General features: G+C 43.2%; 1 protein-coding gene across 6 annotated transcripts in view; it reads right to left on the bottom strand.

The window, feature by feature from the left end:
* Positions 1 to 2280: 2280 nt before the first annotated feature.
* GPSM2 (G protein signaling modulator 2) overlaps positions 2281 to 12040 on the bottom strand; it is a 53345-nt gene continuing 43585 nt past the window's right edge. For 5 of the 6 annotated variants that reach the window (XM_060774587.2, XM_060774586.2, XM_060774588.2 and 2 more), the window contains 4 exons: positions 11298 to 11468; positions 10651 to 10804; positions 10340 to 10557; positions 2281 to 3640 (listed from right to left, as the gene is read on the bottom strand). In XM_060774587.2, the coding sequence (XP_060630570.2) occupies positions 3473 to 3640; positions 10340 to 10557; positions 10651 to 10804; positions 11298 to 11468 (711 nt within the window). In that variant the 3' untranslated portion in view covers positions 2281 to 3472. The remainder of the gene's footprint in view (positions 3641 to 10339; positions 10558 to 10650; positions 10805 to 11297; positions 11469 to 12040) is intronic. The other variant, XM_060774590.2, reaches the window with a different exon arrangement.

The following is a 12040-nucleotide window of genomic DNA, read 5'->3' on the forward strand; positions in this document are numbered from 1 at the left end:
AAACAGGGGTCCTCAAACTATGGCCCAAATCAGGCCTGCCAAGGTCATTTTACCCAGCCCCCACCCTAAACTTTAGACACACCGCCAGCACCATTTGCTCCTGCCCCCACTGACACTATTTCCCATTGTCTGAAGAGGGATGATGGGCTGCACAGCCTTAAGAAGAGAAAGGCTGGGGGAGATGTTTTGGTCCCTTTTCTTTTCCTGAGGCCTTCACCATCACACCGCTGTCAGGAACTTCCTCTCTCCATCCATCATATTCACCTCCCCCCGGCCTTTCTTCTCATCTCAGAGCTGCGCTGCCAGCTCTGGGAGCCAACAAAAACAAATGAAAAGGGGAGAGAAAGAAGGAAGGCAGAGACTGGCCAGGGAGGCAGCCCCACACACACAAGAGCAACGCCTGTTCACCAGCTCCCAGAGCAGCCAATCAAGCAAAGCCTAATGGCCATGCGGGGTGGCCCACATCTTCCTCTACTCCTTCCTCTTTTTCCTCTCGTCATCTCCTTCTCATCTTTCCTCCCTCCCAACCTTCCTCCTCTCCCCCTCTTCTTCCTCTTCTCCTTCCTCCAGGCATCAAGTCCTAAAGTCCCCGTCCCCCCAGGAGACCACAACTGTGCAGAGACATGAAGATCAAAGATACCAAGAGACTTTGCAAGTAACCTCCACCAGATCTTTTTCATGCCTTTGGGCACTGTAGAATTCATGTAGTTTGACCCAGCTTTAATTGCCTTAGCCCCAAGCTGTGGAATCATGGGAGCTGTAGTTATACAAAGTCTTTAGCCTTCTCTGCCAGAGCCCCTGGTGGCGCAGTGGGTTAAACCCTTGTGCCAGCAGGACTGAAGACTGACAGGTCGCAGGTTCAAATCCAGGGAGAGCGTGGATGAGCTCCCTCTATCACAGTGGTTCTCAACCTGGGGTCCCCAGATGTTTTTTGCCTGCAACTCCCAGAAATCCCAGCCAGTTTACCAGCTGTTAGGGTTTCTGGGAGTTGAAGGCCAAAAACATCTGGGGACCCCAGGTTGAGAACCACATCAGCTCCAGCTCCTCATGCGGGGACGTGAGAGAAGCCTCCCACAAGGATGGTAAAACATCAGAACATCTAGGCTGGGCAATGTTGTTGCAGACGGCCAATTCTCTCACACCAGGAGCTACTTGCAGTTCCTCAAGTCGCTCCTGACACGACAAAAAAAAAAAAACCTTCTCTGCTCACGAACTCTGGGCACTCTTGGGCAGAGAAGGCTAAAGACTTTGTATAACTACAACTCCTGCCCATCAAATGAGGGCCCTGCCAAAAAGCGAGCAGCTCCATTGAAAAAGGGGGGAAGAGGAAAGGAAGGAAAAAGTGAGAGAGGAGAGAGGAGAGGGAGGGAGGAAAATGGGAAGGAGGGTGACGGAGGGAGAAAAGGAAAAAAATGAAATAATAGGTGAAGTAAAAAGGGAAGAAGAGGGAGAAAAGGAAGAAAGTAAGTAAACTGGGAAACAAGGAATTCAGAAAGCGTGGCATAGTGATTTGAACCTTTGACTGTGACTCTGAATGTACTGGGTGATTTTAGGCAAGTCACACTCTCTCGGCCTGATGAAGGGCAAATCCTTTGATTAAATCTTGACAAGAAAACACTGTGAGAGTATCGCGTTAAGCCTGAAAACTTGAAGGCACACAACAAAAAACTATAGTCCATCAATTAGTCAATCAAGAGACTATTAACTTGCCCTCTGTTTAAAAAGCTCGAGAACCCCTGGTGTAAAGGTTTAGCAGTATCAACAGAAACTGACTTTGTGTAAGCAAAGGAGACATTTCCAGTGCCCGTTCTTTTCAGGAATCTTTTCACCACTTTTGGTAGATCTCTTGCAAGAGTGTAAGAATAAAAGAATCATTCAGTAAAACAGAACCAAAGTAAATTGGACCAACAAACAGTAATCATAAATCAAGAGAAGTTCGAGTCAACTTGCTGTGAAAACAAGGCCAAAACACAGAACAAGATAACACCAATCAATTAGTCAAACTATAGTGACGATAGAAGTTCTGTTGATTTCTCAGGACGCTGCTTCAGAGGCAAAGAAGGTGGCATGTGAAGAGGAGGGATGTCAGGGCTTCCGCCAGCATGCTTATGTAAGAGCATTAAAGTTCCAATGGTTACACAGACCCAAGTGACCCATTTGTATGAGCCAGAGATCACAAAGAAAAAATAAGGTATCTTCCAAGGATGCAGGCTCCTAGTACCAGGATGATTTAAATTACTTCTGTAGGACCTATTTTAATCATTTAAATCACAGTTTGAATTATTAGTAAGATTCAATTTAATCACAATTTTTAGTAAAAGTATTAGTAATACAGTATAACAATCATATGCAAAGATGTGAGTTTCATCGTAAGACACAGAAAGCAGTTATTCAGATTTTTTTTCAGATTAATCATCAGTTCATCCCTAACTAGGTTCCTTTGCATTTATATTCAAATTATTCCTTATTCGGATTTACTCCCTCTCCCGAAATATCCTATTTATTCGTTTTCCCTTATGTTTGCACTCGGAATGACAAGACATATTTGGATGGAGCCACCTGTGAGACAAGACCAAAAAGATTTTCAACTATCTCCATAAATGGAACACTATAATAATGAAATGAAACACTATAATAAGAAATTGTATAAATAGTTTAAAAAAAAAACAGGTTAGGGCAGACATGATAAACTTGTGGCCCTCCAACTCCCAGAAGCCCCAGTAAGCTTATTCAATGACCAGAAATTCTGGGAGCTGAAGTCCCATACTGGGTTAGGCCAAAAATTCCATAAATACCAATTATTTTTAAGAATTTTGAAATTCAGTTTAAAGCAAACAAATCATTTTTTTAAAGGACACCGATCTTTTATCAATCCAATTTAGGATTCTTTTCATTGGTGAATCCAACATAGACTGTGTGGAGCATGCTATCTGTTGACCAACTGAACCAGTATCTTTCAGTTTCCATCAGCATAATATTTGGATGCACGTAAAACAGACTTGGGTATTAAGATTTATTTTTCAATTATTTTTTTTTTAAAAAAAGCAATACTGTTAATTTCAAAACATTTCACACTATGCAAAAGATTGAAAAAACCTGGAGGCCAATTCTACAATTTTGCTTGTTAATTACACAAGTTCAACAGCAAAAGCTTCCATAAACTGATGTTCAAAGTACCTGAAGCGCTATCACCATAAAGAAACAAAGTACGTAATATATTTACAGAAAGAGGAGGTGAGTGGAAAGTGAGAGACAGGACAATACACTATACAGTCAACTCTTTACAAACATTAAACACCTGATTTCAAGCACTGGCAGTAATGACTGTACCATAAGCTATGTAAATTTACATAGTATTCTGAATATACTTTTTCTCCCTCTTTTAAAGGCATTGATTACCGCATATGAAAAATTATTACAGTACTGCATAATCCCTTGATGTTCTTTTATTCTAAAAATATTCCCAAGTTCATTAGTTAGAATTTGGCCTCTTCAAACCAGAGGGTAAAAACACTCTCTGTTCATCCATTCGTTTCCCTTGTGATCTCAAAATAAGGCTAAAGAAATCTTCATCCGGTACAGTTGGTCCCTTTGTGATGTTTGGTGGTGGTGGACACCTCTGATCATCTAGTCTAGAACCCTAAAAAAGACAAAATACATTTCACTATGGCATTATTTTTAGCATTCAGTCTCATCACATCCTCATAAGATAAAACCTATAGTATTTAGGTGTTTGAAAAAAATTATTTGGCCACATTACTTTGAATGGCTATTGGCTTAGATGAGCATTATCATAAGCACTCATGCATTGGCCATGAGCAAAAGGGAACAGCATATGGGTCAATACATTAGATCAGAAGGCATTAGAAGGCTGATCTGGCCGAGGTGGTCCATGCCTTGGTCACCTCTAGATTGGACTACTGTAATGCGCTCTACGTGAGGCTGCCCTTGAAAATGGCTCGGAAATTTCAACTGGTCCAAAGGGCAGAGGCCAGGATGTTAACTGGTGCTCCTTACAGAGAGAGGTCAACCCTTCTGTTCAAGGAGTTCCACTGGTTGCCGTTTATTTTCCAAACCCAATTTAAGGTGCAAGTGCTTACCTACAAAGCCCTGAATGGTTTGGGACCATCCTACCTGCGTGACCGCATCTCCGTTTATGAACCCACGTGTGCACTTCGTTCATCCGGAGAGGCCCTGCTCGTGATTCCGCCCGCGTTGCAAGCGCGTTTGGTGGGGACACGAGATAGGGCCTTTACTGTGGTGGCCCCCCGACTCTGGAACACCCTCCCCAAAGATCTTAGACAGGCCCCTACATTGGCAGTCTTTAGAAAGAACTTGAAGACCTGGCTGTTCCGATGTGCATTTCCAGAATAGGAAATCTCCAATACCAAGTCCCAGAAGCACTTTATTAGAATCAAGATTGCCGCACACTGCACACTGCACTTACCCTATAATCCTTATATACCACCTGTCACATCAGCACTTTTAATTCTGTAGCCATTACTCTGGCCCGGCACAGTTTTATTGTGTCTTATTGTATTGTTTATTGCTTGTTGTTTATATTGCTTTAATTGTTTTTAATTTGCTTTAGGTTTTGTATTGTTATGTTGTATATTGAGGCCTTGGCCTTTGTAAGCCGCATCGAGTCCTTCGGGAGATGCTAGCGGGGTACAAATAAAGTTAATAATAATAATAATAATAAATAAATCAGGGGTCCTCAAACTTTTTAAACTGAGGGCCAGGTCATAGGATTGTTGTTGTGTGCTTTCAAATCATTTCAGACTTAGGTTGACCCTGAGCGAGGGCCGGGTAAATGACCTTGGAGGGCCATATCTGGCCCCCGGGCCTTAGTTTGTGGACCCCTGCATTAGATTTTCACATTGATGAACAAGAAATGGAACACTCCATCATTCCTCCAAACTAAATGAGAGCTGCTCTTTCCTCAGTTTCTGAATATTATTATTATTATTATTTATTTCTTGCACTTATTGACCGCCCCTCTCAGCCCGGGGGCGACTCGGGGCGGTGAACAACAACAAAGAAGACAGTGTACAGTGAGTCAGGACAATACAAACCAGACAGATACAACATAACATATACTTATACTAAAAATCCGCTTCGTCAAGTCCTGGGGTCATAGCCAAAAATCGTAGTCTTAGTTCATTCCAGTGTCAATTTAACTACACTCAATTGAAGGCCTGCTCGAAGAGCCATGTTTTTAGGCCCCTACGAAAGGCCATCAAGGAGGGCGCCTGTCTGACTTCAGCAGGGAGAGTGTTCCACAGCCGGGGGGCCACCACCGAGAAGGCCCGCTCCCTCGTCCCCGCCAGACGTGCCTGTGACGCAGGCGGGACCGAGAGGAGGGCCTCCCCGGAAGATCTCAAGGCCCTCGTGGGCTCGTAGGCCGAGATGCGGTCTGCAAGGTATTTTGGGCCGGAACCGTTTAGGGCTTTGTAGGATAACACCAGCACCTTAAATTGGGCCCGGTAGCAGATCGGCAGCCAGTGGAGCTGGGACAGCAGAGGCGTTGTATGCTCTCTGCGTCCAGCTCCCGTTAACAACATGGCTGCCGCGCGCTGGACTAGCTGAAGCTTCCGGGCCGTCTTCAAGGGCAGCCCCACGTAGAGAGCGTTGCAGTAGTCGAGGCGGGATGTGACCAAAGCGTGTACCACCGTGGCCAAGTCAGACTTCCCAAGATACGGGCGCAGCTGGCGCACGAGCCTAAGCTGTGCAAATGCTCCCCTGGTCACCGCTGAAACCTGAGGCTCCAGGCTCAGCGATGAGTCCAGGGTCACACCCAAGCTGCGAACCTGCACCTTCAAGGGGAGTGCGACCCCGTCCAGCACAGGCTGTAACCCTATACCCTGTTCGGCCTTGCGACTGACCAGGAGTACCTCTGTCTTGTCTGGATTTAATTTCAGTTTGTTCGCCCTCATCCAGACCATTACAGCGGCCAGGCACCGGTTCAGGACTTCGACGGCCTCCTTAGTAGCAGGTGGGAAGGAGTGACAGAGTTGGACGTCATCTGCGTACAGGTGACACCGCACCCCGAAACTCCGGATGATCTCACCCAGCGGCTTCATGTAGATGTTAAACAGCAAGGGGGACAAGATGGAACCCTGAGGAACGCCACAGGTCAACGGCTGCGGCGTTGAACAGGAGTCCCCCAGTAACACCTTCTGAGTACGACCCTCCAGAAATGACCGGAGCCACTGCAGAGCAGTGCCCCCAAGACCCATCTCTGCAAGGCGCCCCAGAAGAATACCGTGGTCGACGGTATCGAAGGCCGCTGAGAGGTCCAGGAGCACCAACAGGGACACACTCCCCCTGTCTAGCTCCCGGCGCAGATCATCCACTAAGGCGACCAAGACCGTCTCGGTACCATGTCCCGGTCTGAAACCAGACTGTGCCGGATCCAGATAATCCGTGTCTCCCAAGAATACCTGGAGTTGTGAGGCCACCACGCTTTCCATGACTTTGCCCAAAAAGGGAAGATTGGAAACAGGCCGAAAGTTGTCCAATTTAGTGGGGTCAAGTGATGGTTTCTTCAACAGCGGCTTTATCACAGCCTGTTTTAGGCTCACTGGAATCTTGCCTTCCCGAAGGGAGGCATTAACCACCACCGTTACCCACTCGGCCAATCCGAATAAAATACCTGTCACAAGTTACACTTGGTCACATTCTATTTCAGTAACCCTTACATTTTTTTTCTGTGAAGGGGAAGATGACCTAAGTATGTGTCACTCATTACACAAGCAGGCTTGAACAAGCACCACATATTATGACAGAGATCCTGCATTATCCAATATAATATAATGATGGAGATCCGTTCTCGTAGCGATGCCCCATAATGCTGCCCCTCCAAATGGCCTCTGAGGTTATACAGGTAAAGTCAAGATCAGAGGGACACAAGGGGCTATATCCCCACAGCAAGACACAGAATGGCTGCAGACTCTCTTAGGACCCCAGCAACACTAATGGAATATTTTTGCTTCTATAACTTTTATTTACACTTCATATGTTTGGCTACGTATAGTTGCAAGTTTCGATGAAACGTGGACTTCTACTTCAAAAGTGAAAACAGCTACTGTCAATGTTTCATAATATAAAAAATGCCAGAGTGGGAATATCTGTAGTCATGAAATGTTTTGCCCTCATTGAGCTGTTCCAGTGTTCCAACTTGTTTATTTGTTGTTACATCTGAACTCAAGTATTTCAAACAACGGAATATTTAAATGCTCTGAAGATCCTATATTCCTCTGGCACAAATAATAAGAGCATTCACAATACTTGGTTCCACTAACAGAAATATCCACCCTATGATGAATGTAGCTATCCTAATGAAAAATATCGTATTTAAATGAAAACATCAAACTGGCTAAATATATTAGCTATTATTTAAGTGGTATTTTTACATTAGAAACAGTTTTCAAAATAGTCTACGCCTTTGTTACAGAACATTTTCTGATCACATTTCCTGACGTACAGTTTTAAATCAATTATGAATCTTCTCATTACAAGAGGAATTCCTTTCCACAATAGCATAAATCAAAAACTACTGTTATTTAAGCATCTACCTTGAACCTATACCCACCACAGGAATAGTGTAGGACAGGCCCGTAGCCAGGATTTCGTTTCAGGGGGGGGGGGGGGGCTGAATTTTTTTCGGGGGGGGGGTTGAGTTTCGAGGGGGGGCTGACTCTGAGTGAAAGAGGGTCTAGCCTAGCAAACCTTTTGTATCATTACCCCAATACCCCCATGCATATGGGATATATTGAGTACGGTGATCAGATCACGATATGAATAAACATAACAGTTTAAATAATGCACCGGTAAGGCCTTTTCGCGAACCACCATGAGAATTTCGGGGGGGGGGGGGGTGAAGCCCCCCGAGGCCCCCCCCCCACCCTGGCTACATGCCTGGTGTAGGATCTGACCTGCCTCTCCATGTTCCAGTTATTTGTTTGTTTATTTAAAACATTTATATTCCGCAGGGGACTCATCCCGCAGGGGACTCAGGGCGGAGCACAATATATATACAGCAAACATTCAATGCCAGGACATAAAACTATAAATATATACAAACATTAAAATCACTTATATTCAGATTAAAAGTTGCTTAAAAACTATCTCAGGACATCATTTTGCCTCATTTCACTGCCCCACCGCCAGGTCTTCACCATCCTTCTGAAGGACAGGAGGGAGGGGGCTGATCTAATATTGCCAGGGAGTTCCATAACCGGGAGGCAATCACTGAGAAGGTCCTGTCTCTCATCCTCACCAAATGTGCCTGTGATGGTGGCGGGACTGAGAGCAGGGCCTTCCCAGAAGATCTTAGTTTCCGCAGTGGTTCGTAAAGGGAATGCGTTCAGACAGGTAAACTGGGCCGGGGCTTTTATATACCTTTTCCTTCTTAGCCTATGAAATCCCTGCTTGGAATAAATGACTAATTCAGATAAAGACTGCAGAGCTTATTTTCAATTTTATAGATCGGAAAGGTCTTTAATCATGTAAAGACAGTTTGATACTCATAACAATAGTGTAATCAAACAGGTGCGCCTGGCGGGGACGAGAGACAGGGCCTTCTCAGTGGTGGTCCCTCGGCTGTAGAACGCCCTTCCTACAGATATTATATCGGTCCCCTCCCTGTCGGTGTTTTGGATGAAAGTGAAGACCTGGCTGTTCGAACAAGCATTCAATTAAGCAGTGTAATGAATATAGGAATATGGAATAATGGATGATGAGATTGGATTCTGATTTTACTGATGAGACGCTAATGATTGTTATATTGATGTTTAATTGTTGATGATGCTACTGTTTTAACTGTCCCATATCTGTTTTGTGATTTTTGCATTGAATTTTGCTGCTGTTAACCGCTTTGTGTCGCCCGAGGGCTGAGAAAAGCGGTATATAAACGAAGTAACTAACTAACTAAATAAATAAATATAATCTGCAAGGCCCTCCAAAAGTCCTTCAGTATGACTCCCATAAAAGTTGGTCACATATGTGTAAAAATATTCACTTCTATTACACTATGTAACACAATTTTTGTTCCTGGGTTATAAACGTCATCTCCTAATTGGTTCTATCATAAAAACATGGACAAAGTTTATTAAACTGCAAAACCTTTGTTTTTGCGGGACATCCTGAAGCACATTTTGTTATAGTTTTTCAATTAATATCTCGAGCCTCAACAAATACAACATAGTTTGTGACAGCCACAAAAATGAAGTTACTGGAGTAGAACAACTCCTTTCAAAGGAAGTACTGCACAATTAAACAGGAATAACACTTTCAAACCAGGAACAGAAAATGTTTCCATTTTGTTACATAGTGATATTTAATGGACGAGGACAGAATTCATTCGAACACATGGTAAGTAGACGATTTAATACTTGTAACTTTTGGGAACATATGTATGCCTTTCACTGAACTCATGCATAGATTGGACTACTGCAATGCGCTCTACGTGGGGCTGCCCTTGAAAACGGCTTGGAAATTCCAACTGATCCAACAGGCAGCAGCCAGGATGTTAACTGGGGCCCCTTACAGAGAGAGGTCAAGCCTTCTGTTCAAGGAGTTCCACTGGTTGCCGTTTATTTTCCAAGCCCAATTTAAGGTGCAAGTGCTTACCTACAAAGCCCTGAACGGTTTGGGACCACCCTATCTGCGTGACCACATCTCCGTCTACGAACCCACGCGTTCACTTCGATCATCTGGAGAGGCCCTGCTGTGTGTGTGGGGACTCGAGACAGGGCCTTTTCTGTGGTGGCCCCCCGACTCTCCCAAAAGATCTTAGACAGGCCCCTACATTGACAGTCTCCAGAAAGAACTTGAAGACCTGGCTGTGCCTTCTCAGATTAGGAATCTCCAATACCAAGTCCTAGAAGCAGTTTAGTAGAACTAAGATTGCTGCACACCGCACACTGCACTTACTTTATAATCCTACATACCTCCTGTCACATCAGCACTTTTAATCTTGTACCCATTACTCTGGCCCGGCCCAGTTTTATAGTGTCTTGATGCATTGTTTATTGTTTGTTGTTTATACTGCTTAACTGTTTTTAATTTGCTTTAGGTATTGTATTGTTGTATTGTGTTTTGAGGCCTTGGCCTATGTAAGCCGCATCGAGTCCTTCGGGAGATGCTAGCGGGGTACAAATAAAGTAATAATAATAATAATAATAATAATTTTTTATTGTTATATTGCACTCCTGAGGTATATGTTTTCAGTTTCCCTTTCCCTCCCTCATAATTTTTGCATTATAAAGAAAGCACCTATTTGCTTTATGGCAGACTTGAAACCTTATGTGTTCATTCGATCAATCACAAGACTCACCTGGCATTTTACTAGGATGTCAAAGAAGTCCTCATCTGGCTCACTGTTGCTGCTGGCCATCAAGTGGCCAAGGACAGACTGGCTATTGTGTTGATTCAGACGAAGCCCTGGCAGGTTGCTGGCACTGGCCCGCTGGTCATCTAGCCGCCTACTTTGAGAGCTCACAAGCAGATCCAGAAACTCATCTGTGTGCGGTGAGACCATAGGAGTAGAAAAGGCTGCAAAGTAATGAGAAAAGGTAAGTATCATCTCTAACCTTGATCCAGGTACAAGAACTGACTTCACTCAGAAGTTGCAATTCTGTACATTACATTTTTTTAATGTCCTGGATGGTGTGGAGGACCCTGTTGCCGTCAGCCTTTTCCCGTCTTGGAAACAATACCGCTGATCGTCCATTCGGTTGCTCTGAAATCGGCTTAGCAAGTCAAAAAACCCTTCATCTCCAGGAGCATCAGAGCAGCTTTTCTAAAAATAATAATAAATAATTTAGGAAAAATACAAAGAAAGCTGGTTATTAACAACGAACTTTGGGAAAAATTATTTAAATAATTCTAAGACTCAGGGTATTGGAATGAGAGAGGGAACGACTAGCAAGGAAGAAGCAGAGAGCACTTGGCCAAGAAGTATGCTTAATACAATTCTAGTTGTGCATTTGAACTGCTTATTCAGGCACGATCATTAAAAATTAAATTTATGTATATATAATCCATCTTATACAAAGTAGTGTGCCAATTTATACTACTGTTCCAATCATAATAATCTCTTCCTTCTGCGTTTGATAGTGAAGTATTTTCTAACAAGTGTGCTTTGAATTACACTTTTAGCTCACCTGTCCAACACTGATGGGCCCCTTTCTTCCAAAATCAACCACATAATAATATGCCTCAAAAAGAATCTGTGAGCTGTAATTTGTAATCGTACTTTGACATTCAGAGTTCTAAAACAACCCAGTAAATACCTTTTGTGAACTTAGTCGATGATCAATAGAATTACTAGCATCCTGAAGAACTTTTGAAGTGATGTTTTTGTATTTTTTGCCTTTTAATCGATTTACAAAATGTAGCTTTGCAGAAGGTTTGGAAACTAGTTGTTTCTGTTTGGCCAATATTTCACTGTTCCAGTCCTGAACCTGGGAAACAAGCAACCATGTATATTAAGAAACTATCCAGAAGACAGTTTCCCACTGCACAAAATGCTGGCAATTTTTAATTGTGTTGCCCTGGCAAAACATTGTAATTTTTTGTAGCATCCACTTTCCTCTAGTCAGTGCAACTTCCCTTACTATTCTTGAGAGTAAAGAGTCATATTCTCAATCATGATGTTACTATATCTCCGATTTAAAATCTTTTCAATACTGAAGTACTACGTTCTCTGATATATCTTTTAAACCACACTTTAAATGAATTGGGTTGGATTCTGCCTAGGTTATACTTAGAGAACAGCAGCTGATATCTGATTAGCTATAATTCCAGTTGTTTCAATGTGTCTGCTGTGAGTATGACCAAATTTAGGTCCAATCCATTACACTATGAAAAAATATGCGTCTTCTACAGGAGAGATAAAGTGGGGTATTATTATTAATAATAATATAACTATATAATCTCATTTCACCATTTACCCTCAATTTTGTCTTCAGTGCACCCTTTATACCAGTGGTTCTCAACCTTCCTAATGCCACGACCCCTTAAGAAAGTTCCTCAT

This window comes from Anolis sagrei, chromosome 4 (genome assembly GCF_037176765.1).
Source record: "Anolis sagrei isolate rAnoSag1 chromosome 4, rAnoSag1.mat, whole genome shotgun sequence".
Classification (NCBI taxonomy): domain Eukaryota; kingdom Metazoa; phylum Chordata; class Lepidosauria; order Squamata; family Dactyloidae; genus Anolis; species Anolis sagrei.